Source organism: Neopsephotus bourkii, unplaced genomic scaffold, assembly GCF_033783945.1.
Source record: "Neopsephotus bourkii isolate Nb327-2 ecotype Australia unplaced genomic scaffold, CSIRO-AGI_Nbou_v1 NB_1383, whole genome shotgun sequence".
Taxonomy (NCBI): domain Eukaryota; kingdom Metazoa; phylum Chordata; class Aves; order Psittaciformes; family Psittacidae; genus Neopsephotus; species Neopsephotus bourkii.
In genome coordinates, this window is record NW_026901862.1 from 395,670 (window position 1) to 420,506 (window position 24,837).

Here is a 24,837-nt window from a genome sequence, read left to right on the forward strand (position 1 = left end):
ATGATTCTCTTCATATCATAATATGCCATGTTGACTGTGAGGAAACAGCGAGGTACCTTGGTAGTTTCAGTCAGCACTCAAAACCATATACTTTAAAAAATTTTCTTTTCACCCCCTTGTTACGGATGCGTGCTTATCCACCTGGGTGTCTCATATTCAGATGTCATTTTAAACATTTCATAAAGATGTTTACTAAAAGAATAATTGACAGTAGCTGAAGCTCTGCAGTCCTTCGGAACTTGCTGCCTACTTTCAAAAGGCATTTTTTAATTTATTTTAGAAATTGTTAAGGTGTTTTGGAGCTCCAAAAGACCAGCTTTTAGGGATTTAATAGTTTTGAGTTTTCTTCTTTAACTTCATCCAAAATTCGCCTCTTTTGGTTCTGGCAAAAAAAAATAACATGTTTATGCTGAGGTTTTGAAATAATTGTGTTTTTTTCAGGTTAAGAAATAACTTTTATTTTCTTTTAGCTGTAGTTGAACTAAGTTAAAATTCAGGAGAGAGGAAAACTGAATTCTACCTGTAGGTGACATATTTTTGATAACTGAATCTTGGTTTTGTTTAGAGATACCAGGAAACCAGTTTGTTAATACATAATATGAGTATTTGAGATAATCATAAGGGATTGTGTTGATAAAAGCAAAAGTTTTATATATATAAATTATACATCTGATACTTTACTCAAATAAATAAACCTGCACATGGCAAGCCTTGGTGGCCTTGCATCTTTCTGGTTATTTCTAACTTATGTGCTTTGTAGTGTGATTTTTGTTTTCTTTTTCTAATGGGAAATTCTTAAAGGTTTTCTTAATGTACTCTGGAGGCAGCAGCTATAAAAATGGAAATTCATTATGACTTTCTGTGCCTCTAAGCAAGAGATGGATCACATAGCAGGAGCTATCAATTTAACCAGTGGCAGAGATGGAGTTGCAGGGTTTTTGTTTTCTTCTCTTAACTTTACTGGGGGTTCACAGATTAAGTGCATCATGTTATGCTTGTTGAATAAGCTGCCATCTTTGGGTTCAGCCCATCAGGTTGGAAGGAGAGGAGGAGCTCTGCTGTTACCAGCCAGACTTCTGGCAGCTCTGTGCTCAGTGGCTGTGACTGATGGAAAGGCTCAATTAAGTTGTCAGAAGGAATAAAAGCAGTGACTTCTATTTCATTTGCATTCAGAGTTGCCCCCACTCTAGCATCTCTGTCTGCTTTTCATGTTAGGATATAATGTCAGCTTCACATGGAGCTGGTTTTGTTTACAATATATACTTTTGAAAGTGGAAGATGAGCAAGAAAGTGCTTTTATATATGTAATAGCAGATACTGGTGGATGTATTTTCCAGAGTTGTCAGACCTATTCCTTGGTATATGTCAATCCAACAGACTTTCTTAGTGGACTCCCATTTACAGTGATATTAATGTGCTACATTCAATGTTTGCTGCTAAATAATATTTTTAAAAAACAGCACGTTGACAGCACTTTACTGCTCCTTCCCACATGTTCTGGATGAGCACCTTAATTTACCCTAAATTGTAAGACCAACCTGCCAGATTTAGACTTGCTGTGATTTTTTTTTTCCCTATTCTTTTTTTTCCTTCAAGCTAAAATGTTTCCTGATACTGATTAATAGCCAAAGAGATTGATAGGATGATTTTTAAACCAATTTTGTGCTTTTCTGTTTATGCACAGATGAACATAGTGGTTGTGTTACTGTGGCTTAATACAATCATGATCTAAGCTGTGACTGTGCATGATTTTAACCCATTGTAGATGGGAATTGAAATGCATTAACTTAATTTACATTGGGAAAATGAGTGTGGATGTGTTTGAGTGTTAAACTTCATGATACCACTTAAAAGCTCTGGCCTGCTACCCATTCCTGTCAGTACATTCAGTCCTAGCAAGTATCAAGTCCTATCAAAGCCAGTTTGGTGGGGCTTTAAGCAACATAGTCTAGTGGAAGGTGTGCCTGCCCATGGCAGGGGGATTGGAAGTAAATTATCTTTAAAGTTACCTTCCAACCGGAACCATTTGGTGATTCTGTGAGGTACACCTATCACTAACAAAAGTAGCCAAGCATCTCCATGATCTATCAAATAGCAGCTCTATGGCAAACGTTGACTTTTCCATCAATGTGTGATAAGATTTGCTTGTATCTACTATCCCATCTGTCTGACTGTGTAATTGTGACATGACATGAAGTTCTGTATGGAATGAAAAGAACATTTTAAATATATGAAACAAATGTATCTGCATCCATATCTACCAATAGAGAAGTACCAATGCATGTACTTTCATTGCTCTTCTATCCTGTTTGGATGTGTTATAAAAAAAAAATAAAAGAAATTTATTTTTGTTTGCACTTGTTGGACCTGGAAATTAAAATGTGATCAAAGCAAACAAAATTAGGAATGCTGGATTCCTGACACCCCTCCCTCCATTCTGCTTGGGAAATCAGCTGGTACGAAGCCAGAAGCTGTTCTTGTGCTATTCCAAATTGATCAGTCCGTCTGATGTGTATTTCCTCAGGGATTGTAACTGCATGCCATAATTTCAAAATACTTTAAACTTCTTGGTTCCAGTGAAAGAGTGTGGGCATCAGGATAGTAACTTGTCTCAAAACTCCTCTCTTTTTCATGAGATTATACTTTAATTCTCGCACAAAACACCCCATCTATCAAAAATGGTGGGGGTATGTAAGTATATTCATATCCTGTATACATCTCTGTTTTTGTTTTTTTTTTTTCTGGGCAGACTGTGCACAGATGATAATCCCTGGGTGAAACTGGGGACTGTTATGCTACAGAGGTGCCCACCAGAGGAAAAGGAGAACACAGGAAATGAAATTTTGAAAATTTGCCGTTCTTTGTATGAGACGAAACACATGCTTCCTGCCAAGGTAAGTTTTAACGCTGGCTATCATGGATATGAGTCCTGTTTCAGGGGCCTAACTATAAGAAAGATGTTGCCATACTGGCTCAAGTCTGAGGGAGAGCTCACAAGATGATTAGAGGGCTAGAGCACAATAAATGCAGAGAGGCTGAGAGAATTGGGTTTATTCTGTCTTAAGAGGAGTTGTCTGAGGGAGATTGTATTTCTGTCTTTATATATGCAGGTGAGAAAGCATGTAGAAGGAGACAGCCTCTTCTCAGAGATGCTTAGTGATAGAACAAAAGTCAATAGAGACAAGTTACATCATCAAAAACTTATTGAATACATCAGAAACCTTTTTCATCACAAAAGGGATGAAACATTAGAATAGGTGGATGCCTAGAAGAGACATGGAGTCTCTGTCCTTGGAGGTACTCGGAACTTGACTGGATCATGTCATGGGCAATTTGATCTTGTTGGATTTGTTTTGAGTGCAGGCTAGTTGGAGTATCTGACCTATAGAAGTCCATTCCAGCATAAATTATTCTTTGACATACTTGTAGAAAAGCTCTAATAGTTTGTTGTCATTGGAGTTGGTATGGTGAAAGCTATTCATTAAATAATCTGTAATTTTCTCACTAATAAATGTGTAAAGACAGTGAAAACTCCTTGAAAACTCTCTTGGTGATAGAAAGCAAATTAATATACCAGTAATTGCTTTGTAATAATTACAGTGTTATGACTTCCTTAACTATGTGTGCATACTTCAGTACAAGCATCTCTTAAGTACAAAATTACTGAAGTGTTTTGTATGTAAGCCTTGTATATTAATGAAGACAGATTGAAGAAATGCTTAATAAACTTCACAAAACTTCAGAGTAGTCATGTGCATATTTTTAGTAGCTTGATTAATCCTTTATAATCATCTTCATGTAATCACAGTCTGATATAGAGAACAGCTGATGTTAAGACTAGAAGCAGAACAGGAGCAACACATTCTGTTTAAAAGACAGACAGGTTTGGGTGTTTTGGTTGGGTTTTTTTTGTTGTTGTTTTTTTTTTTTTTTTAATAGTCCAACAGATTGATATGAGTCAAGTTCAAACTCTATGTAAGATTCTAGAAGGAGTCAGTAAGATGGAATTATAAATATATTTATTAATATATTCATCCTACCAGAAGTTTTTGGTGGAAGGCAGATCTCTGTCACTGGGCCTACCATAACTACAAGTAGCTTTTCTTCATAAGGTGTTGAATGGCACATCATAGCTCATAAACTCACGATATTAGTCATTCATAGGAGTAGTCAAACTCTTTCAAAGTAGAATTTTCTACCGCACCTCAGTGATCTAGAAAGACAAATTCCACCAAGGGTCAGCGTCATACAGCAGTCAGTTCACCAAGAGTTTTGCTCAGCAATGGGTTGTGATTTAATTACTTTTCTTAACTGGGTAAACTTTTTCTTGAACTCCATAACAAGTCCCTATTTGCAGACAATTTTGGTATTGGTTGGTAGCTTTGGTTGGAGATGCTTTCCTTTTTTAATGATACAGGATATTGAAAGAGTCCTCCATGAAGGTGGGAGTATACAGGTACAGTGTGAAGACATTCTGGTCCTCAAGCATAAAATAGCTTTACCAATGTAAAATACCTTTTTTATGACTAGAATTCTGTACAGCAAAAAGATTTGCACTAAAATATATAATTGCATAGTTACCTGCAGACACAGGCTGTATTGCTTTACGTATCTGCTTGGGAAGAGGGGAATGGCATTGGTAAATATAAGTACCTTATTTGTATGCACAGCTATACTACTTAAATGCACAAATTAGAGAGTTGAGATTGCATGGCTGAATAACATGAAAATCTGATTACTGACGATTAACCTGTTTAGATGGCTTCACATTTCAATAAATACACTGATTAAGAAAACAGACCTAGAATGATGGAATTCTGAAAACTGAGAGATCAGTTCATCACCATGAATAACATTTGCCATTCCAAAGTCTAAAGGTTGTGATGGAAAAAACATTTAACATCAAGTCATGATGATCTAGTTAGAAAAACTTTTCTCAGATGTAATCAAAAAGGTTTCTCTATTCCTTTATTCTACCTCCTGCTGGTCATTCTATTTTTATACAGCAAAGTTCTTTTTTTTTAATGTCTTTTGGAGAGCATAGCTTTAATCTTCGTGTGTATGTGTGTGTGTTTGTTTGTTTTGGGTTTTATGTACATTATTCAGTGGATAGGTTATCCATTTCTCTTAGTTGAAATAACTTATTTTATTTGCTTGGAAGGCACACATGTTTAGATTGTCTGACATCTGCACTGCCTGATTAATCTCTGTAGAATGGGGCAAATCCTTCTCCCCTCAGTGATTATCAGAATCATCTGAGTATCTCCCGTTTTTCCATCATCCTTTAGGTCATGTGTCAGTTAACATAAACACCGAAAGTGGAGAATGCATCGAGTCTCTTATGTGTAATCACCCTGGGGTCCCAGTGGTCATAAGATGCTTATCTCCTATTGTGCTGTTTTCAGCTGGGGTAATTTTCTTCATAGTAGCTAGTATAGGCTACTAGGTAGTTCTGGATTTGTGATTAAGCACTGTTGATCATTCAAGGATGGTTTATTGCTGAGCAATGTTTACACAGAGTTAAGGAATTTTCTGCTCCTCACACAACCCCACCGGTGAGTAGGATGGGGGAATTGGGAGGGGACACACTGGGACAGCTGACCCCAGCAGACTCAAGGGAATATTCCACACCATATGGTGTTGTGCTCAGAATATAAAGCTGGGGGAAGAGGGGACATTTGGAGTGATGGCGTTTGTCTTCCCAAGTAACTGTCATGGTGATGGAGCCCTGCTTTCCTGGAGATGTCTGAACACCTGCTTGACAATGGGAAGTGATCAATGAATTCCTTGTTTTGTTTTGTTTTGCTTGCATGTATAGCTTCTGTTTTACCTACTAGACTGTCTTTACCTCAACCCCTGAGTTTTCTCACTTTTACACTTCTAATTCTCTCCACACCCTGCTGTAGGGTAAGCGAGTGAGCAGCTGTGTGGAGCCGAGCTTCTGGCTGGGGTTAAACCATGACACCTAGAATAATAGAGCAGCCAGTTGGTCTCCTTTTCCATATTTTTGTAGCTAGCTGATCCTGCTTTTTATATGTGAGTGTACGATGTATGTTTTTCTTCATTCACAGCTGTCTGTGATCATTTTGTTCAGATAATTTTGAATTTAAATGCTGCCCTTTTGTCTGCTTTCAACCTCTCCAGACACAGTAGTGTTTGTACTCATTATCCAGCCCTTCAAGCCATCCATGAAAATACTGAATAATACCAGAACCAAAACAGACTCCTATGAAATCCAGTTTATATACCTCACTTTTGTCACAGTGAACCATCAACAGCTGCATAATTAGATACAAAGCAAAAGCTGTCTTACAAAAGTTTCAGCTAAATCATGGCAATCAGAAGTTTTAGTTAGTACTTCCCTTGTCCCTTTCACAGGTAGTACCATACTCTCTCTAAGCATAGCCTCTCATTTCAGGTAGGCAGGCACTCAAACACTTTTGAGTGCTTATTGCAGAAAAGAAGGCCACTTGTGTTGCTCTGAGAAGCACTGTGCGTGGTGGCATGCTTACCCTGTCCAGAGCAGCAGTGCAGTCATTTGTGGCAGAGAAATTAGAAGTATTTGTACTACTGGGATAGTCTTCAGTGTTGTGCAGCTTGTCCCGTCCCTTTCTGTGGAAAAAGGGATGAAGGCCACTGCAAGGGTTTTCAATTTGGAGCACACTATCCTACTGCCCATTCCTTGGTGAAAAGGACAGTGAGTGTTTCATGACATTTTCAGTCTTGCTAAAGTCAAAATATTCATAGTGGTAGCCTTATTCCCAACTACAGAACCTGTTGCAGGGTCCTGTGGGAACACACTTCTATACTTCTGTGTGTGTTTTTGGTTTTTCATTTTATGTTTCAATGGTTTTCATGAACAGGGGGTGTCTGATAGGTCTGTAGTATCTTCTCCCCTCATATGCCTGCTTTCTTCCATGTGTGGAAAACTGTATTTCTCTTTTTAGTCTTTGGTAACCTTTCATGTTCTCTTAGCTTGATTTATTATTTCTGTAGGTGTTTGGGGGTGAATTTTTCAGGCCCAGAAACATATTTTTATTCTAGGCTCAGTTTTCAGTGCTGAACTCTCATCTATTATTATTGTCAGCTGTTACCTGTTCATTTGCCTGAGATCTTTTACTAAGAATTAAAGCAAAAAAACCATTCAACACTTCACTTTTCTGGGCTCTTTGTTACAGGGTTGGTTTTTTTTTCATATTACTGTCATAAGGAAAACAGAGGCAATGCACTCTTACTTTATAAGAGATATTTAGTAAAGAAAGGTAAATAAGAAGCACCCTTCTCCATAAACCACTAGCAAGGCTGGCATTAAAATAAAACATCGTGTTAGTATAGCTGCATTCTAAAAGGACACTGAAAAATAGGGAAGCAAAAGACAGAACCTGCAAAAATTAGTGCACAGATGAAAATACCTTAAAATGGAAGGCTGAAGGAGTGCAGTGTTCCTGCGTTATCAGAGATCAAGAGGTGACTGATTATGTTCTGAAGATATTTTTATATGAAAACCAAGCTAATAAAAGTCTCGGTTTATAAAGAAAGGCACAACTAGAAACAAGTGAGTTTAACTTACACCATTTCAAATTTTAGCATAAGACATATTTTGACAGTAAGTAAAATTACTTGCTGGAATGTGTGTTTCCTCTTCAAGAGAGACAATGGATTCTCTGTATTCAGATGTGTAGTTAAGACTGGGTATGTTTGCTAGACATGTTAGCCTAAGGCACAAAGTTATTCAAGTCATCTGCAGGTATGTACCTGAAATATATTGACATTTGGCCTCAAAATCCTCTATTGTAAAATCAGCATAAGTGAACTGGATAGCTAAGCATGATTTCTCTTATGTGGAGGCCTCTGTGATGAGCAAGGCAGATTGTGTTAGAACATGTCCCTTCACAGTGTATAACCAGTACCAAGTGTAACTGTGAAGCATCTGAGAAAAAAATACTGGAATATCATCTGAGTTAAATGTTACTACTTTGAAAATAGCAATGTTAATATCTGTATTATTGCATTTGCTTGCTGAGAGATTTATTTTGTCTTTGTTTAAAGCAGCTCACCAGAACATTTGCATCTTTTATTTCCCTTCCCTGTTGCTTAAAAAACGTACACTACCTAGTTACATTTTACAATTCTCTTTGTTTCCTTTTTTTCCTACTACAACCCCAAAACATAATTTGAGGTTCTTTTAGAGAGCCTTCTTATAGTTATGGCTTATTTTTTTAATGGTACTGCTCCTCTAGTTAGGTTTTGAGAGGCTTTCAGACAGAAAAAGTTACCAAGCATGGTAAAATTGCTAGGTTTGTTCAGGTTATGTATCTTATGCCTCTTATAATTTATTTTCCTGAACATAAGTTGCATTTATTGCTGTGGATTCACATTTTCAAGAAAAGGACGCGTGTAGAGTGGATCCCTACCTTTGTATTCATTTTCAGTGTGAAATTATTAGAAGTGTAATAGAATATGACTGATCAAAGCTTAATGTATTTATTTAATCTTCTTATTCCTTGCTCCTTTATCATATCCTTCACCGAAAACATCAACAATGTGTAGCAGTACAGAATAAAAGTTTTAAGGAGCAAGTCTGGGTAAGAAAAGAAGCTTTGCCTCAGTGACTCAGAGCTCAGTGTGGTAGAATATAACCTAGATAGTGTTTCTTGAAGGTATAAATATAGAGAAGACTGAGCAACGTGCAGCCAGAGAGCTCCCTGTGCCAAGCAAGGCCAGGTGTCTGCAGCACGTTACAGTTGGAGCATTTAACAGTCTCCTCTTCAAATAATTTTTAGGCTTTTAGGTTCACGGGTACTAAACCCGTGCTGCTAAAAGTGTGGTTGCATCTTGATGATCAAATTGTTAAACTTGTCGTTAGATGGCAAAAGATGTAGAAAAATATATGACGTGAATTCTGTCAGCTTATATTTAGCCAATGAGCTCCTTCAACAATCGCTCTCTAAATGTTGAAGTGAAACAGAGAGCACCTCTAAGAATTGGATACCATTTTCAAAGTGACTGTTTTACAATATCCAGGGCACTTAGGGTAAGTTGCCCTGAAATATGGGACATCTCTGATGGGCCTCAGTGGGAAGTGGTTGTGACAAACGACCCAAATTCTTGGAAATGACAAAAAGGGAAAAGTAAATTATAATTTGACTTCCAACATAGTTTACTAGGTGAAATACTTTTTGAGATATAAATTAATAAATACTGCATAAAATTTGGAAAGGTCTTGCAGCAGAACTTTACGATGCTGAAATCTTGTATGTACTGATATTTCCTCTTTATTTTGTTCTACTTTCATGATTCCGTAACTGAGTTACAGAAATGTCATATGTGTCTGTTAAGTTTCTTCCTATGCTTTGCAGTATTTCAGCAAGCACAAATATGTTAGTCCCACAGAGAGCTTTGATTGCTCTGTTCTTTTAGTAAAACACCAAGTTGTAATGGTGATTCAGTACCTGCCTTGTCTTTAATATATAACAAACATTGTGCTTATAACCCTGTATTCCACATTTTTTTAAATTTGCCCTTTCAAGTTTCCGAAGAGTTATTTCCAACAGGGATTTCATTTGTGGTGGAAGTTTGGTTTCCATTTTGCATTTGACATGGAATTTTCATAAATTTTAATGTGAATGATGATGTTACTATCTCCAGAGATCTCACTGAACAAGTTCACTTTTATTTTCAGTGTATAAAAGAAATATGTTTGCTGCTACTTAATCAGTCCCTCCTGCTGCCCTCCCTGAAGCTGCTGGTAGAAAGCAAAGATCAAGATCTTCACACCATGGCACTGGAGCAGATAACAGCTGTTGCTAAGGTATGAGCAGTTGAATTAACCAACTTTCAGTGTCTGAGGTAATAAATTAACTCTTTTATGTTCCTGTAGTAAGCAGAGACTATTGAGACAGTTGTCATTATAAAAAATTTCCACAGCTATTGTTTCCACAGTGAGCAGTAACAAGGGGCTAGTAAGATCTTTTATATATACTTGAGGTGATTAAAACTCATAGCACTTTCAGTGCATTATCTACTACGCTATTTTAAGTCAGTGTGGTGGAATAGAAACTATTCTGTTATATAAAGTAGACTATTATATCTGTGTTCATATTCTAGCACTTTGGGGCTTTTGAAAGTGATAATAGTACATCAGGTGACTTAGCTTGTTTCTGACAAATTTAGCAGTCTTTGTATACACGTAGAAAGCTGCTACATCACTGGTTTTGTTGTAGAAAGGTTAAAATGCAAGATGGTATGTTTGGGGACTTTCATGCAATTGTAAATTGGTTTTATTTCATACTGTAACAAGTATCAAAGTTTCTGGAGGAAAAAACCCCTAAATACTGTCATTCTTTTCTTTGAAGAAGAACTGAAAGACATTACGGTATGTTTTTCAGTTCTTATAAAAAGTTACATTACTTTTTTTCCCCTATGTATTTGCTTTTCAGTTAAGAAAGAACACCTAAAAAGATGAAAGCCAGTCACCTAGACAAAAACATGATATTTTAATTTTTTTTGTCTTTTTTTTTTCTTTCTTTGAAAAGTGAGTTGGGATTAAAACTTCTTGAGGCTCTTAATTGGACTTGTGCATGTACAGCCTGGCTTGGTTTTTGTGTTAGTTGAGGTCTACAATCCAGCACTCTACCACAAAAGACAAGGGAGGTATTGTCTCAGACCTTTATATGAAAGGCAGTGGCTTTCCTTGTCTGGCTGAATTAACTGCATTGAAAGTTTCTAGAATTACAGTAGTTAGGTAGAAAAGTCTAATCTCTAGTATTTCCAAATTCTGCACCATGACTTAGGTAGCTCTTGGTTGTACATTACAATATAAAATAAGAATTGTTGGTAAATTTCTCAGACGCTACTTCAAAATGAAATTCCCCATATGGAAACAAAAATGGATCTCTGTATATCTATTTAAAATAAGGATCCCCAAAACAGAAAAGCTTTAAAAATGTCATTTGTAGGAAAGCCATCTTGGGCAGGCTCTCTGCTCTAGCTATATTATCACAAATTTTTCAGATTCCTTGTTTGCAACAAACAATGCAGTCCTATCCTCTGCTTTCACACCAGTCCTCTGTTCCCTAGGAAAGATATTCTGCGTCCTACTCTTCCCAGGATACTCTCTTAATTTCTGCTTCTGTGCTCTATCTTTTCTTCTTGGGCTACATATTGTATTCCAGAAGCTTTCCCTTTTTGCATCCACTAGATAACTTGAGAAAGGATTTACCTCCTTTTGAGAACACAGCAGTGAAGACCAGTCAGAGAAGCAGTAGACATAGGCTCCATCTCAGATGTTAATTGATTTTCCTTCAAAAGGACTTGGTTACCCAACTGAATGAAGCACCAGCTTTTTCAACCTGTTTCCTATGAATGAATAAAATGGCATCATGGAAGGTGGCAGAGCATATTTTATGTAACACACATCTGCTTGTATCAAAATTCCAATACCATAGTTGGCATCCAGAATGAATTTGGAGTACTTCCTAGTTGAGTTTGGCATTCTAAGCAAAGAAACATAGGTTTTTATGAAAGTTCCTATTCCCAATTTCTTTATGCAAATAAACCACAGATTTATTTTTTTTTAATTTTCCATAAAACATAATTTTATAAATATTAACAACCAGACCAATAGATTCTCTTTAGTAAATCTGTACTTTTCTCTTACCGTGTGCAGTTTTAGATTTTGTGTCTGCAAAGCAAGGCCCTTTTGTAACTGGTTTTAAACAAGATGATCTCATTGAAAAGCAAGTGGGCATCTGATATATGCATGCACTTTCTCATCTATATGTTCTTATTAACCTTTTAAAATTGACTTCTTTGTTAGCAGGTGAAAGCTGCTGTGTGAGTAGCTCTGAAGATTGCCAGCAGGAATTTGTGTCCAAATACATTTTATTTAACTATTTCTAAAGCATAATGCTGTGCAATGGCACTTTCTGAATGGTTACTGATTGTATTGCGCTCTTAACTGGCCTTTCTAGTGTGCTACAGCTTTCCATTTTCTACACTCTAGGTTGATTATATTACATTGGGGTTTTAAGGCCAGAAACCATGCACACATGTGCATGCCTAAAATCATATTCTTTTTGGCCTTGTTATGCAGGAGGTAGCTTGATAAGTCGATTCTAATTTTTCTTTCTAAATTCAGTATTAATTTGAGTATGTAGTTCTGTAAGAGCACTAGATAACCTAGAATTTTCAAAGCATTTACCTTTAGACTTAGGTTTCATTTTGTCAGTGAAAATTCAGCTGTTGACTTCATTACATCAGTCATAGAACTTAGCCAATTACATTCCGCTGCCCGTGTTAGAAAAGCAACTAGTACAAAAGAGTACCAGGCTAAATTTAAAAGCTCTTCTCACTGTTTAGAAAAGAACCTTTTACTCCTTGTTTTGTGTGCATCTCTTGTGATCACATTGGTTGGTGTTGTACTAAAAGTGCATATGTTCCTTAGCTATGTCAGTGTTCTTCAGTGTAATTTTTTATGCATACATTCTACTTTTAAAACAGTATTTGGGCTGATAATGTGTTTTGTAGAATTCATAATGAATTTTCCATAGGAATCCTATTTCTGCTTACATTAAACAGGAAAAAGACAAATGACATCTGGCAAAGGGAAATCATAGCTATTGATTCCTTGACATAGTGCTAACACAGCTCACAAACATGGTTGTGAGAAAAATACAGCACTTGCTTGCTGATACGTTATAGTAGTTAGCCATTTGTTGTATGGTGCTGATAGCTTTATGGATGTTTACAGTTAAGGATGATGCTGAAGTGCTGATACTAGGGATTGTATAGCTTTTGCCTGTAATAAAACAACCAAGATTTTGTGCAAGCTTTTTTGAAATTACATACCTCTCTTTTTGTTGAGGATGTTTTAATAAACTGCCACTTCTCTTTTTTAGATAACAGAAATAACTATACTTCCTATGTGTTGTGTGGTGTGTGAATAATTTTAAAAATCAGTCTAGTTAAACAAGCTTACTACTGCCAGCAGAGCTCAGAGTTTGCCCTTAAGAATCAAATGTTTTTGAGAAGGGCGTCAGTATTGTCTGTTCACTTGGTTATCTTTCAAAGATGAGAACTTGGTTTTATACTTGATAGAGCAACCAAATATTCTATTACACGGTGGTAGTTAAGTCACGCTGTTAAAACAGTTAACAAATAGGAGTTAATATACAGGAAATACGTCTTCAGTCAAGGCCTGAATAGAAAATATGACTAGAAAATGGTTTTAGTTGATCTAATACTTTAGCTCTTTCTACATACCGTACTTCCAATTATGAAGTACTGACTGCCTTTGTGACAATGATGTATTGAAATATGTGAAATAATGGAATTTTCAGTGTTCTCCATATCTTATGCTATTTATGGCTACTAACTTGATGTGGCTTACCTATTAAAAGAAATCTTATAAAATTATTTGTCAGTAAGTGAACAGTGATCATGCTAAAGTGTCTTTCCCTGATTTTTTTTTTTTTGAGGGGGGGAGGGACTATCTCGCTATTTCTCTCGCTATTTCTCTTATTCCCTTATTTATTTGTCCTATAGCTATAGACTCCAATAAAGAATAAAATGGAAACCATTTTTACCTCCAGTAGCAGTGGAGGGCCAATACTCAGGGAAATAGCAGGTTCAGTTCTTTTCTGCTGTTGTGTTAGCATCAGCTCTTATCTTTCCATTAGTATCTATATTTCATAATGCATGCATTTTATAATGCATAAGTTATGAATGAAATACTGCCTATTGCTAATACCAGAACCTCTAGACACCTGCACAAATAATGCTGACAGGAAATTGCCCAGACCCTGACTTTCCCCTTAGTTAGGCAAAAGGTAACACCTGACCTCCTCTTTCTTATCTGAAATTCTCACTACAGATGTTTTTATTTTTTTTTTTCCGAATATGTTGTGTCATGGCAAGCATAGGCTGTATTAGCAACCAGAAATGTTTCTAACGTACATGCTGATGCCGTTGGTCTTGGGGAGCAGTTGCACAAAATTCTTTCATTCGTGGTCACGTGAATTTGTGGAGGCCTCAGAGGTTTATCGGCGAAACCTTCTAGGTGCCTCAGGTTCCTCTTCTGAGTGCATCAGAAGAGGTGACACCTGTGGCAAACCTGATCTTGATCCACCTGTTTCACACACCAGCTTTCTCAAAACTTGCAGACTCCCTGTCTCTGCATGCCCAGGGGACCTGCTGCTTTGGTAGAGCTGAATGCCTCAAGCCTGAGCCCATTTGCAGTTCATAATATTGCTGTGCTGATGGCAATGCCCCAGGCAGACATGCTTACCCCTTACTAATTATGCAGTGACAGCAAAGAGTTCAGAGTTAAGACACGAAACTGCCAGTCTGATTCAGAAATACAGCAGTAACCATAGGAGCAAATACAGGCTGTATAGGGAAACGGCTTGAATCCCCCACCCTCTCCAAGAGCCACACTTACTAGTCCGGGGTAAGTCTCCTCCCCAGCCTGTTGAAGATGCGCAGAGTTTTGGAGTTGTGGAGACAGAGTGCAAGTGAGTCCTTGCTTCTGTTGACAGTTACCTCACTGAGTTGTGGTTTTCCATCTGTAGGTACAGATCCATTTATAAATTCTGCATCAAAGAAATGCTTGATAAAATGCACGAGTCCTGCTTGAAGCATAGTGCTGTCGTGCTGCTTCAGTGGAAATGAGTGCATCTGTTGCAATTCTCTTTCCATGCTGCTTTACTTTATAGATGAATACACATATGTGTAGCAGGGAAAGGTATTGATCACCACAGTTTAAAGAAGCAAGGCAGTCATCAGAGATAGATACTATTTGAATGCCTACATCTTGAAAGTAGATTTCAGACAATACCTAAATAGGTATGAAAGTGAAGGAAAAAATGTCAGGAGTTCCTCTCCATAGTGTAATTATCCCCATTAGTTCTTTTGCTTGTAGACATGCACATTGTGTGTGCGTGCCACACTAAATCTGCACTGTCAAATCCTGCTGAAGGAGGCATAGATATGAAAAAGATGCTCCTATTTAAGCCTTCCAGAACTAACAGGTTTTGCTCTAATAAAACATTTAGCACCCTCAGCATGACAGTCTAGATAGGCATAGTGATTTTTCTGTATTGAATAGACTCTGAATTTGTCATTATTGTGGTTTATAGTTTATTTGCATGTTCATACAATATGGGAAGCAGTTGTGTGTTAATCTGTGCAGCAACTACCTACACCTCTGAGACTTGCTTAAATTGCAGTCAGCTGCATCCCATATTACTGGAACAGTGCTTCTGGGATTGGTGGCAAACCTTGCTGGAACCAGGCTTTTAAGGCTTAGTTAGGATCTTGGGATAGCAAGGGCTCTGTTTACGCAGGCAGATAAGAAGTGACTCATTCATATACTACCCTGTGTATGCTGTCTGCCCAGAAGCAGCATTTTTTAAAACTGGAATGGTAAGGTTACTTTTTAGTAATTGTCTTAATTGGGTTTTACTCTCTTCTTTACATAATTCTTCTCTTCTTTACAAGTCATATCAAAAGAGTGATTTTTGAAAATGATGTGCGTTAAGAGAGCCTCTGTCTACTGCAGTCAAATATGTGATATGTATGCCAGAATTACATGCTTGCAGCTAATCTGTGCTAATTTAAGCAACATTTAAAATGTGATTGAAACCACTGGCAAACAAAAAAAAAACCCTGAAGGTTGTTTTGAATTAATGTTTTTTTAAACAGTAAAATTTTGAGGATCAAAATTCCATCTGGAACAGTAGGCTAGCTCCAATGGATGGAGGAATTTTAAGTCTAGTGAAGAGCAAAATAAGGACAAACGTATAGGCTCTTTTTCTATGACACTACTCTCCCAACTTTGGATTATTTTCAGCTGTATTTGCTAACTGTGGAACTGCCAGTGGTTTTCTTTAACAGTTTTGTCCATTTTCTGCTTAAACTTAGATGAGCTTTTACATCTTGCAGTGTCATTTGCCAAAGATTTTAGCAGTGTAGAAAAACATATTTTTTTTTACTCTGAATCTGATCCTACTAGTTTAATTTGATGCTTCATAATTATTTTTTTTAATGAGAGAATGTGTTTAATCAGTCCCTTTATACTCTAATGATGTTGCTATCTGCTCTACACCATTTCAGCTGCCTCTTCTAGATTGGGGTGTCTTAGTTTTGTTGAGTCATTTTTTGCACAGACACCGTATTGTCCGCTGTATGGTGTATTTTCATTTTTAAATATATGCTATGTGTATTTACCTTTTTTATTGTTTTAGTAACTTTTTGCTTAAATGCTTGTTCTAATTTAAAATAAATGCTGATCAATTTAAACCTAATGGACTACTCGAGCTTAAGCATGAGCTGCCAGATGCAACCAAGAGCCTTTTGTATGCTCTTTTGTTACGTGTAAAGACCGGTGATCCCATTAATGCATGAGTACAGAGAGGTTGCTCTGCTTCTGCATGTAGGCATCATCATCCCCATAGTATAGCTCAGACGTTTAATCATTTCATGGTAGAAAAGGTCTTTTACTTTCAGACTTGTCTCTTTCTAATTTGTACATTTTTGGCACGTGAAATCACACTAATCTATAGGACTTTCATTAACTGAACAGTAGCCTAAAAAAGTCAATTTAAATCAAACTTCCCATCTGCTGTTAATCTCATTACTGTAATTAGTGTTTGCATTTTATGTTCATAAAATCAAACACTGAAGTCTTGTGTAAAACTTACATATGGGTCAAGAACAGAGCACACAGAGCTCAGAGGTAGGACAAAATATCCCCCCACTCTCCCATTTCAGAAAAGATCATAGTTATTTGGATAATAGCTTAGTATGCTGTGTGGTATGCTACCAGATGCCAAAGCTAGGCATTTCAGAATCACAGAATAGTTTGGGTTGGAAAAGACCTTTAAGATCACTGAGTCCAACCGTTAGCCCAGCACTGCCAAGTCCACCACTAAACCATGTCCGTAAGTGCCACATCTACATGTCTTTTAAATACCTCCAGGGATGGTGACACAACCACTTCCCTAGGCAGCGTGTTCCAAAGCTTGACAACCCTTAAGTGAAGAATATTTTTCTAATATCCAACCTAAACTTCCCCTGGTGCAACTCGAGGCCGTTACCTCTTGTCCTATTACCTGTTGTCCCATTCACTCCTTGGGAGAAGACATTAACACCCACCTCACTACAGCCTCCTTTCAGGTAGTTGTAGAGAGCAATAAGGTCCCCCCAAGCCTTTTCTTCTCCAGACTAAACAACCCCAGTTCCTTCAGGCATTCCTCATAGGACTTGTGCTCTAGATCCTTAACCAGCTTTGTTCCCCTTCTCTGGACCCTCTCCAGCACCTCAATGTCTCTCTTGTAGTGAGTGGCCCAGAAATGAACACGGGATGCAAGATGCAGCCTCACTAGTGCTGAGTACAGGTGGACAATCACTGCCCTAGTCTGTTGGCTGCACTATTTCTGATACAGGCCGGAATGCTCTTGGCTTTCTTTGCCACCTCGGCCCAAGCTGGCTCATGTTTAGCCAGCTGTCAACCAGTTTTATTTAATTATCAAGCTGTCTTCAAAAGGAAGACACATCAAACATTGACAAGTTAGAGGAATTATTAAATAACGGAAGACTTAAAAGGCTGGACAGCCTGAAACCTGGACATCCCTATGGTTCTTAGGACTGATGCGTAAACTGGACCTAGAACCTCTATGCATGGTTGCATTAGCTTTGAATTTGTAAGTGTGAAACTGTTGAAGACTTAGAAGAAATCAAGATTATTTTTAAGATTTCAATAGAAAGCAAGCCATGAGTGTCTAAATGAAGTAATGGAAGAACTAGCACAGCGTGAAGCAGCAAACTCTCTTCCTGGTTAACATGGTAATGACATTCTGTTTTTCTAGAAAGCTTCTGAAGATCCAAAGGAAGTGAAAATACTAAATGGAAAATAATGATCATGCATTATTAATGGTAAATTGAAATTGATAAAAAGAGGTATAACAGCTTTTCATGCCACAATATTTCATGTTTTATCTTTCTCCTTTTTAGATTATATATTATTTGAATCTTTTCTAAAACAGAGCACAAATTATTCTATTTATTTTTCTTGTCACATACATGCTTTCAGTCATCATGCTGGCTTTTCAGCTCTTTCACAGAAGTGAAACATATTAATTAGTCTAAACTATTTATATAAAATCAGGATCTTTCTTCTAGAAGAATGTGTTGTTACTCCCAAAGAAGTTCTTTCTCCTGGAGCTAGTTGTAGATTTCTCATCCACTTCAATGCAAGGAGCTATCTGGTAGTTCCTCATGAACTCTCAGTGTTCCTCTACGTGCAAATGATTCCTTCAAATAAGATGCCAAACTTTGGGAGTCTTGGAATTCCAGGCATTCCAGAGAAAATTATGTACTTGTTCTGATTTATGTTTTGAGGATCTTGTTCAATCCCATATAGTATATATAGGAACCTATATATAGGTTCGACTGTGTATAGGGAAGCTGGAGAGAATAGTTTCCACAGTTCATGGTCCATGTTAAATGGTGTGCACGATCTCTCACAGAACTGGGTTAAAAGCAAGAAGTGCCTGTTGCAGTATGTTCTTGGTGACAGTGGTGGGGCAAGGAGTACATGAAGCCCACTGCACATGAACATGAGGAAGCAAAGTTCTGCACTGTTTTAGCTTGAACTAAAGCAGAGATATGAGGAAACTTTTAAATGCTGTCCTGAAAAGATTGAGGGTTAAAAGCTTTGTGATGCTAATTAGATTAAAAATTGCTTAATTGCAACTGTCAAGTGTCAGAGCCAAGCCTCTCAGTATACAGTAGTCATGTCCTGCGATCCTGTGTAGAAGTTGAATTGGTCTTCAAGGGTACTACATGACTGGATCACAGGGTCTTTTATTTCTTGCTGGTAACTTACTTACCAACCATAGTGCATTATTTTACAGCAAATTAGGCAGAGGCTAACCAGACAGATTTTCTTTTCTTTTTTTTAAGTGAGAGGTTGTTTGGTAAATATGGCATGATGTGGTTTGTTTATTTGTAACTTGTTATGATGCAGCCACTGAAAACTATTGTCTACCCCTCCTTTGGCCTGTTTTGGGGGGTTATATGTGTTTGTTTTATTGCACTTCTTGAATTGGTAAATCACCTAAGATGATTAAAACCACACTGCTTTTTAAGGAACTTGTGAAATACATGTCAAAATTAACTGAAGTAGAATTTCAAGTGTTTTGCAGTATTATTTGTAAAGCTATAGACAAGTTTTTCAAGAGAATATCTGTTCTCATATATCAAGTAACCACGTTTTTTCTGAGGCATACAGATATAGGTGCTTTGTGCTCCAAATCTTTTCAGAAGAATACAACTTACATTTTAAAAGCTCATCTTTGCTGTGAGCGTTGAAACTTGGGAAAAATCTGGTTGAGTCTGCAAATGTACCTTATCATATTGATATGTGGAATGTGGCATATAACATAATATAAAGTGACCTAAATTTAATGTACTCTGCTCTGACCTTCCTCAGGATGTCATTCTTGATCTGGAGGTATATGGTGTGGGCCATTTTGCATTGAGGCTGAGAACCCATGAAAAGTCTGTAAAGCTGTTCATGTAACCCTAGCCAGGTCCTTAACTTCCTGCAGGTCAAATATTTATACTAACATGATGGAGACTGTTAAAGATGTATGATTACATATTCTAACATATGCAAAATATATATCCCTGTTGTTAATCCGTACGGAATTGCTTTCAAGGTCACACTGTGCAGTTGGAACAGTTGATGATTTGTTCTCGTTGATGGATGTATCCAGTAATTAACTTTTAATTAGTTTGGATTTTAATTTCTTCATAGGTTGATGATTCCAACTGTGATGCGGAAATCCTTTCCTTGCTCCTCGATGCCAAGTTAGTGGTAAAGTGCATATCCACTGCCTTCTGTCCTCGCCTTATTGACCACTTGCTGGCTAACCAGGGAGAGGGGGGCTGGGATGTAGAGGAAATAGCTAAAGAACTCAAAAAAGCAGGGTTCAGTGCAGAGGCTGGATCCCTTTTGATGTATCATCAAGGGATTCATCCTGCACTCAGGACTTTTACTACTGCCCTCCAGGCTATTCAGCATTGGATCTAAACATGTTGGATTTGTCATTTCTCTGCCTTTTTGCTGGACATCTTAAACAAAAGGAAGAAATTATTGTTCTAGCAAAGTAACAAAGTTTGTTATGACCTACATTCTGTAGAAAATACGAACAGCACACAGTGAATTCTCATATGCTTCTAATTATTTAAAAAATGTATTGGTGCAAACTGTATCATTCTGTTATGTGGCTAGCAAAGCATTGAATCTGATAATCCTTTTCAAATCAAAGTGCTAAATAATTACACTCTGAAACATATAAATGCAATGTTAGTAAGCTGGCAGGTTATATACAATTTGTCTTAATTTCTGTAAGTAATTTACTTTGTCACAATGTAAAACTAATGTAAAAATATAAAGATATGTGCAGTAAAAAAAAAAAAATCACGAGTGATTTCTGAGAATTTCAAACCCTTAAAATTTGGTATTGTCCATGTTGTTACTACAGCTTTTGTTTGCAATAAATAAAATATTTTGCAGTTATTGTAGTCTTTTCTGTCCTCACTTTAGACAGATAAATATTTTCTTAATTCATCTTCTTTTTCTGAAATTCCTGTTTCTCCTTAGTGATGTTTATTCATAAGGACAAGCTGAACTTCTCCATGCTTACAGATAGTTCTAGTCTGTGAGACATTTTTCTCTACAATTTGTGAATTCCCATCTGAAATCCTAAACATTTTATAGAATCACAGAATGGTTTGGGTTGGAAGGAACCTTAAATATCATCTAATTCCACCCCTCCCTATCATGGGCAGGGACATCTTCCAGTGCATCAGGTTGCTCAAAGCCCCATCCAACCTTGCCTTCAATTTTCCAGGGATGAGGCAGCCACAGCGTCTATGGTTGTGTGCCAGTGTCTCACCACCCTCACAGGAACGAACAAAGAAAACTGGGCAAGTATCTTGCGCAAGGTCAGAGCTCATGAAACACTGTACAGGCAGTAACTGCGCCTCTGTTACCCACAAAACAGGGGATGCTGGATGAAAACTTGGGCCATTTGCTCCCAAGAATGATGAATGGTGGGTTACCACCCAGCCAGTAATTCTCCTGAAGAGTGTGCTGCTTATGCAGAAGCACAGGAAGACACCAGAACATGTAGGAGCTGAAGATTTTCCCTGTGCTTGTCTGTCAGGAGGTGAGTACCAAACGAGCTAGCTGGAGAGCAAATCAAGGGCAGGGCAACTTCAAAACAGCCACAGCAATTGAAATAAATGAAAAAGGGGGCCCGGGCAAGGATGTTTATGGGGTTATATTTCACTGCAAAACACAGAGCAAGTAACACCTAACACCTTCCTGTTTTATCGTACTGATTGATGATAGACTGAGAGATTCTGAAGGAAAGGAATGAACACAAAACTAGAAGGGTTCCACGTTCAAAATTGATCTGTTATTGTAGCATTCCCCACTCTGTCTGCCACATTTCCTGCCTAAAAATGCTCAGGTTCCTAAATTCTAGTATTTTTAAAAGAGAGTACATATTTTCAGTAAAGCCCTGAGACTTGTCTCACTTCTGAGGTTGTATGACCTGAGCTGTATGTCCAACTTGTCATAAACTTGTGTATCAGTAGAGCCACCTTAACTATTTATATTTTCATCTTTCATTTCTCTCAGATTATGCCCTTACTGCTTGTATCAGGAAAAAAAAATAAAGGTAAATAACTAAATCACTATCTGCCCTCTCTGTTTTTATGGACTTCTAATATACACAGTATAAATGTGTCTTTTCTAACTTGTCGAGTCATGGTGTACTTACTTCTCTGTAACCTTTTGTCATTCTCTTTATTTATCTCTTTTGGTATATTTTTGGGACATGGAAGGGGGAGGAGCAAAGCCACGCCTTGTATCAAATGTTGTGAATACACCAAATGTTCATCTAGTAGCATAAAAACACTTTACAATTTGATTTTTTTCAGTGTTACTGAGCACTTGAGGTAGTGTTTGTGTAGGAGCATTTTGTTTGACCCTGAGCTCTCTTTCCACATTAGTAGCAGTTGTCTGAGATTACATTACTTTTGTTTATATAGTTTGAGATTATTTTTCTTGTGTATATCCTCATAGTTACAGATTGAAGCCCATTTACCAGCTGATCGCCCAGACAGTCCATTTCACAGACTTTCAACAGTTTTTCATCCAGCCCTCATTCTTAGTAAAAAGCCTGTCTTCATCAGCACTCTGACACCTTTACTATAGGTTCCCTTTTGTAGACACAGAAAATAGTAAATTTGAGTCTGTTTAGCAACCACCTGCGCTTGAAAACACCTAGTTCATTTTGTTAAGGATTAGGCACATACATGAAAGCAAAAGAGTTGATAAAGGTCCTATGGGTGTTCAGAAACAGGCTCGCTCTTTTAGCTTGATTAAATAATCTGCTGACATGGTTCCATTCTTAGTGCCTCAGTGACTTTAACTTTCATGTGTTCGTCCTCAGCAATGCTCCGTTGCATAGCTGGAGATGCAGTCCTGAGTGTCCAGACTGAATGAGCAGGAAGACTTTAATAACACAAGGACAGAGCCTTATCTTTCCGTAGTGATTAGAAAAGTTGTATTTACCACCAGTATTTTCAGTAGGTAATTCTAACAGCTAAGACTTTATAAAAAAATAAAAAATAAAATCTCTGTACGATGACATTCCGAAACATGAAAATCTTGTTTACTTTGATTTCTTCTTATAATTATAAATTTCATCTGTCACTATTCTTCACTTGCTTTTGGTTTAGCTAACAAAGGGGATAGCTTGGTGCTCATGCTAATGACTATGCTCTTTGAAAAGAGTGGGGTATTTTATCATGTTTACAGAACCTTCATAGGATACACGAAGCTGTGCAAAGAGAAGATAAAGTTTCAGGTTATGCCCAGCTCAGTCACAGCTAGAACTGAAAATCCACATTTCTGCCTAAAAACAGAGTGTACTTTCTTAACTTCCTGAAGCTGCCTTGGAGTGGATGACAGACACCCCAACAGCTTCCCTGTTGTACAGCCATGTGTGTCACCAGAGTCCTGTATCTCTTATCAGTACCAGGTACATGAAAGGAGGTGGAAAGTTTTCAGGTGTGTGGTGGGCTGAAATCCTCACTGGATCCAATGTGCCCACCTAAGCCACTGTATCACTCCCCTCCTCAGCTGGACAGGGGAGAGAATATAGAATGAAAAGCTTGTGGGTCAAGACAGGGAGAGATCACTCACCAGTTACTGCCATGAGCAAACAGACTTGACTTGGGGGGTGGGGGGGAGGGGGGAAGGAGAGAAGGGAATTAATTTAATACTAATCAAGTCAGAGAGAATAATGAGAAAGAAAAACTAAATCTTTAGACACCTTCTTCCCACTCTTCTTCCTGGGTTTAACTTTCCTCACAAATTCTCTTTCTTCCTCTCAAGCAGTGCAAGGGGATGGGGAATGGGCATTGTGGTCAGTTCAGCACATCTCTGCTGCTCCTTCCTCCTCAGGGGAGCACTCCTCACACTCTTCCCCCGCTCCATCGTGGGTCCCTTCCATGGGTGCAGCCCTTCAGTAACAGACTGCTCCAGTGTGAGTCCCCTGCAGGGTCACAAGTCCTGCAGCAACCCTGCTCCAGTGTGGGCTCCTCTGTCCATGGGACCACAGGTCCTGCCAGGAGCTTGCCCCAGTGCAGGCTTCCCATGGGGTTACAGCCTCCAGACATCCACCTGCTCTGTCATGGGGTCGTCCATAGGCTGCAGGTGGAGATCTGCTCTCCAGTGGACCTCCATGGGCTGCAGGGGCAGAGCTGCCTCACCATGGGCTGCATCACGGGTTGTGTCTGCAGAGCTGTTCCTCTCACATGTCCTCACTCTCTCCAGCTGCAGTTGCTCAGGGCTTTTTTCTGCCTTCTTAACTACATTATCCCAGATGTGCTACAGCTGTTGCCGATGGGCTTGGCTTTGGCCAGTAGTGCATCCTGTCTTGGAGCAGGCTGGAATTGGCTCCATCGAACACAGGGAAAGATTCTAACAGCTTCTCACAGAAGCTACCCCCCTTCCCCCCCATCCTCCCCACCAAAACCTGACCATGCAAACCCAATACAATGTGTAATCAATTTCTATGTGGTTGTTACTGCAAATAGCTTTAGAAGCTGAAATACGTGATTTAGTCACTGGTCATCTCTGGCAAAGCTGAGTATTGAGCTAAGGTTCATTCTTCTGAACATTTGAAATGCTAAAGTATTTCCTGATAGCAGTTGGTGCAAGTCAACCTCAAGGCACAAAGGTAATACAATACTAAACCTGGTGCACTATTTATAAGCAAAAAGAGAGAAGCAGTTAGTGGTAATCTGTGAAATAAATAAGATGTAATGGTGAAAGTCAGTATATATACATTTTAATCCAAAAAATGTGATTGTCATTAAAACTAGATTGTCTGCTTAACATGCATTTCTCTCCTGAGATCAGCATCTTTTGCCAAGCTATGCTGACACCCTACCATGGAATGCCCTCTTAATCTACCCTCTTAGGCTTCCCATACTTGCATGGTATGGTAACTGGGAACCAAGCTTCACACAGAGATTTACAGTCTAATGTCCTTTGCAACCCACATTCAGAAAACTGCATGGTGGCTGTTTTCTGTGAGAATCTTTATCTTCATAATGTGTGTGTAAAATATTTATTCTAATGAGCAGAGCAGATGTATGCTGTTTAAAAATAAAAAGTAGTGCTTGAAAACAAATAAGCAGAAGGAGTTTAGTCTGAATGGGAGAACAATACAGAACGCAAACTGGAAATGA

At 38.0% G+C, this 24,837-nt stretch overlaps 1 protein-coding gene across 1 annotated transcript in view; it reads left to right on the forward strand.

Moving 5' to 3' along the window:
- Positions 1-20,589, forward strand: part of NBAS (NBAS subunit of NRZ tethering complex) — a 176,905-nt gene extending 156,316 nt beyond the window's left edge. The window contains exons 50-52 of the mRNA XM_061367561.1: positions 2,750-2,894; positions 9,683-9,811; positions 19,820-20,589. Of these exons, the coding sequence (XP_061223545.1) occupies positions 2,750-2,894; positions 9,683-9,811; positions 19,820-20,095 (550 nt within the window). The 3' untranslated portion in view covers positions 20,096-20,589. The remainder of the gene's footprint in view (positions 1-2,749; positions 2,895-9,682; positions 9,812-19,819) is intronic.
- Positions 20,590-24,837: the final 4,248 nt, after the last annotated feature.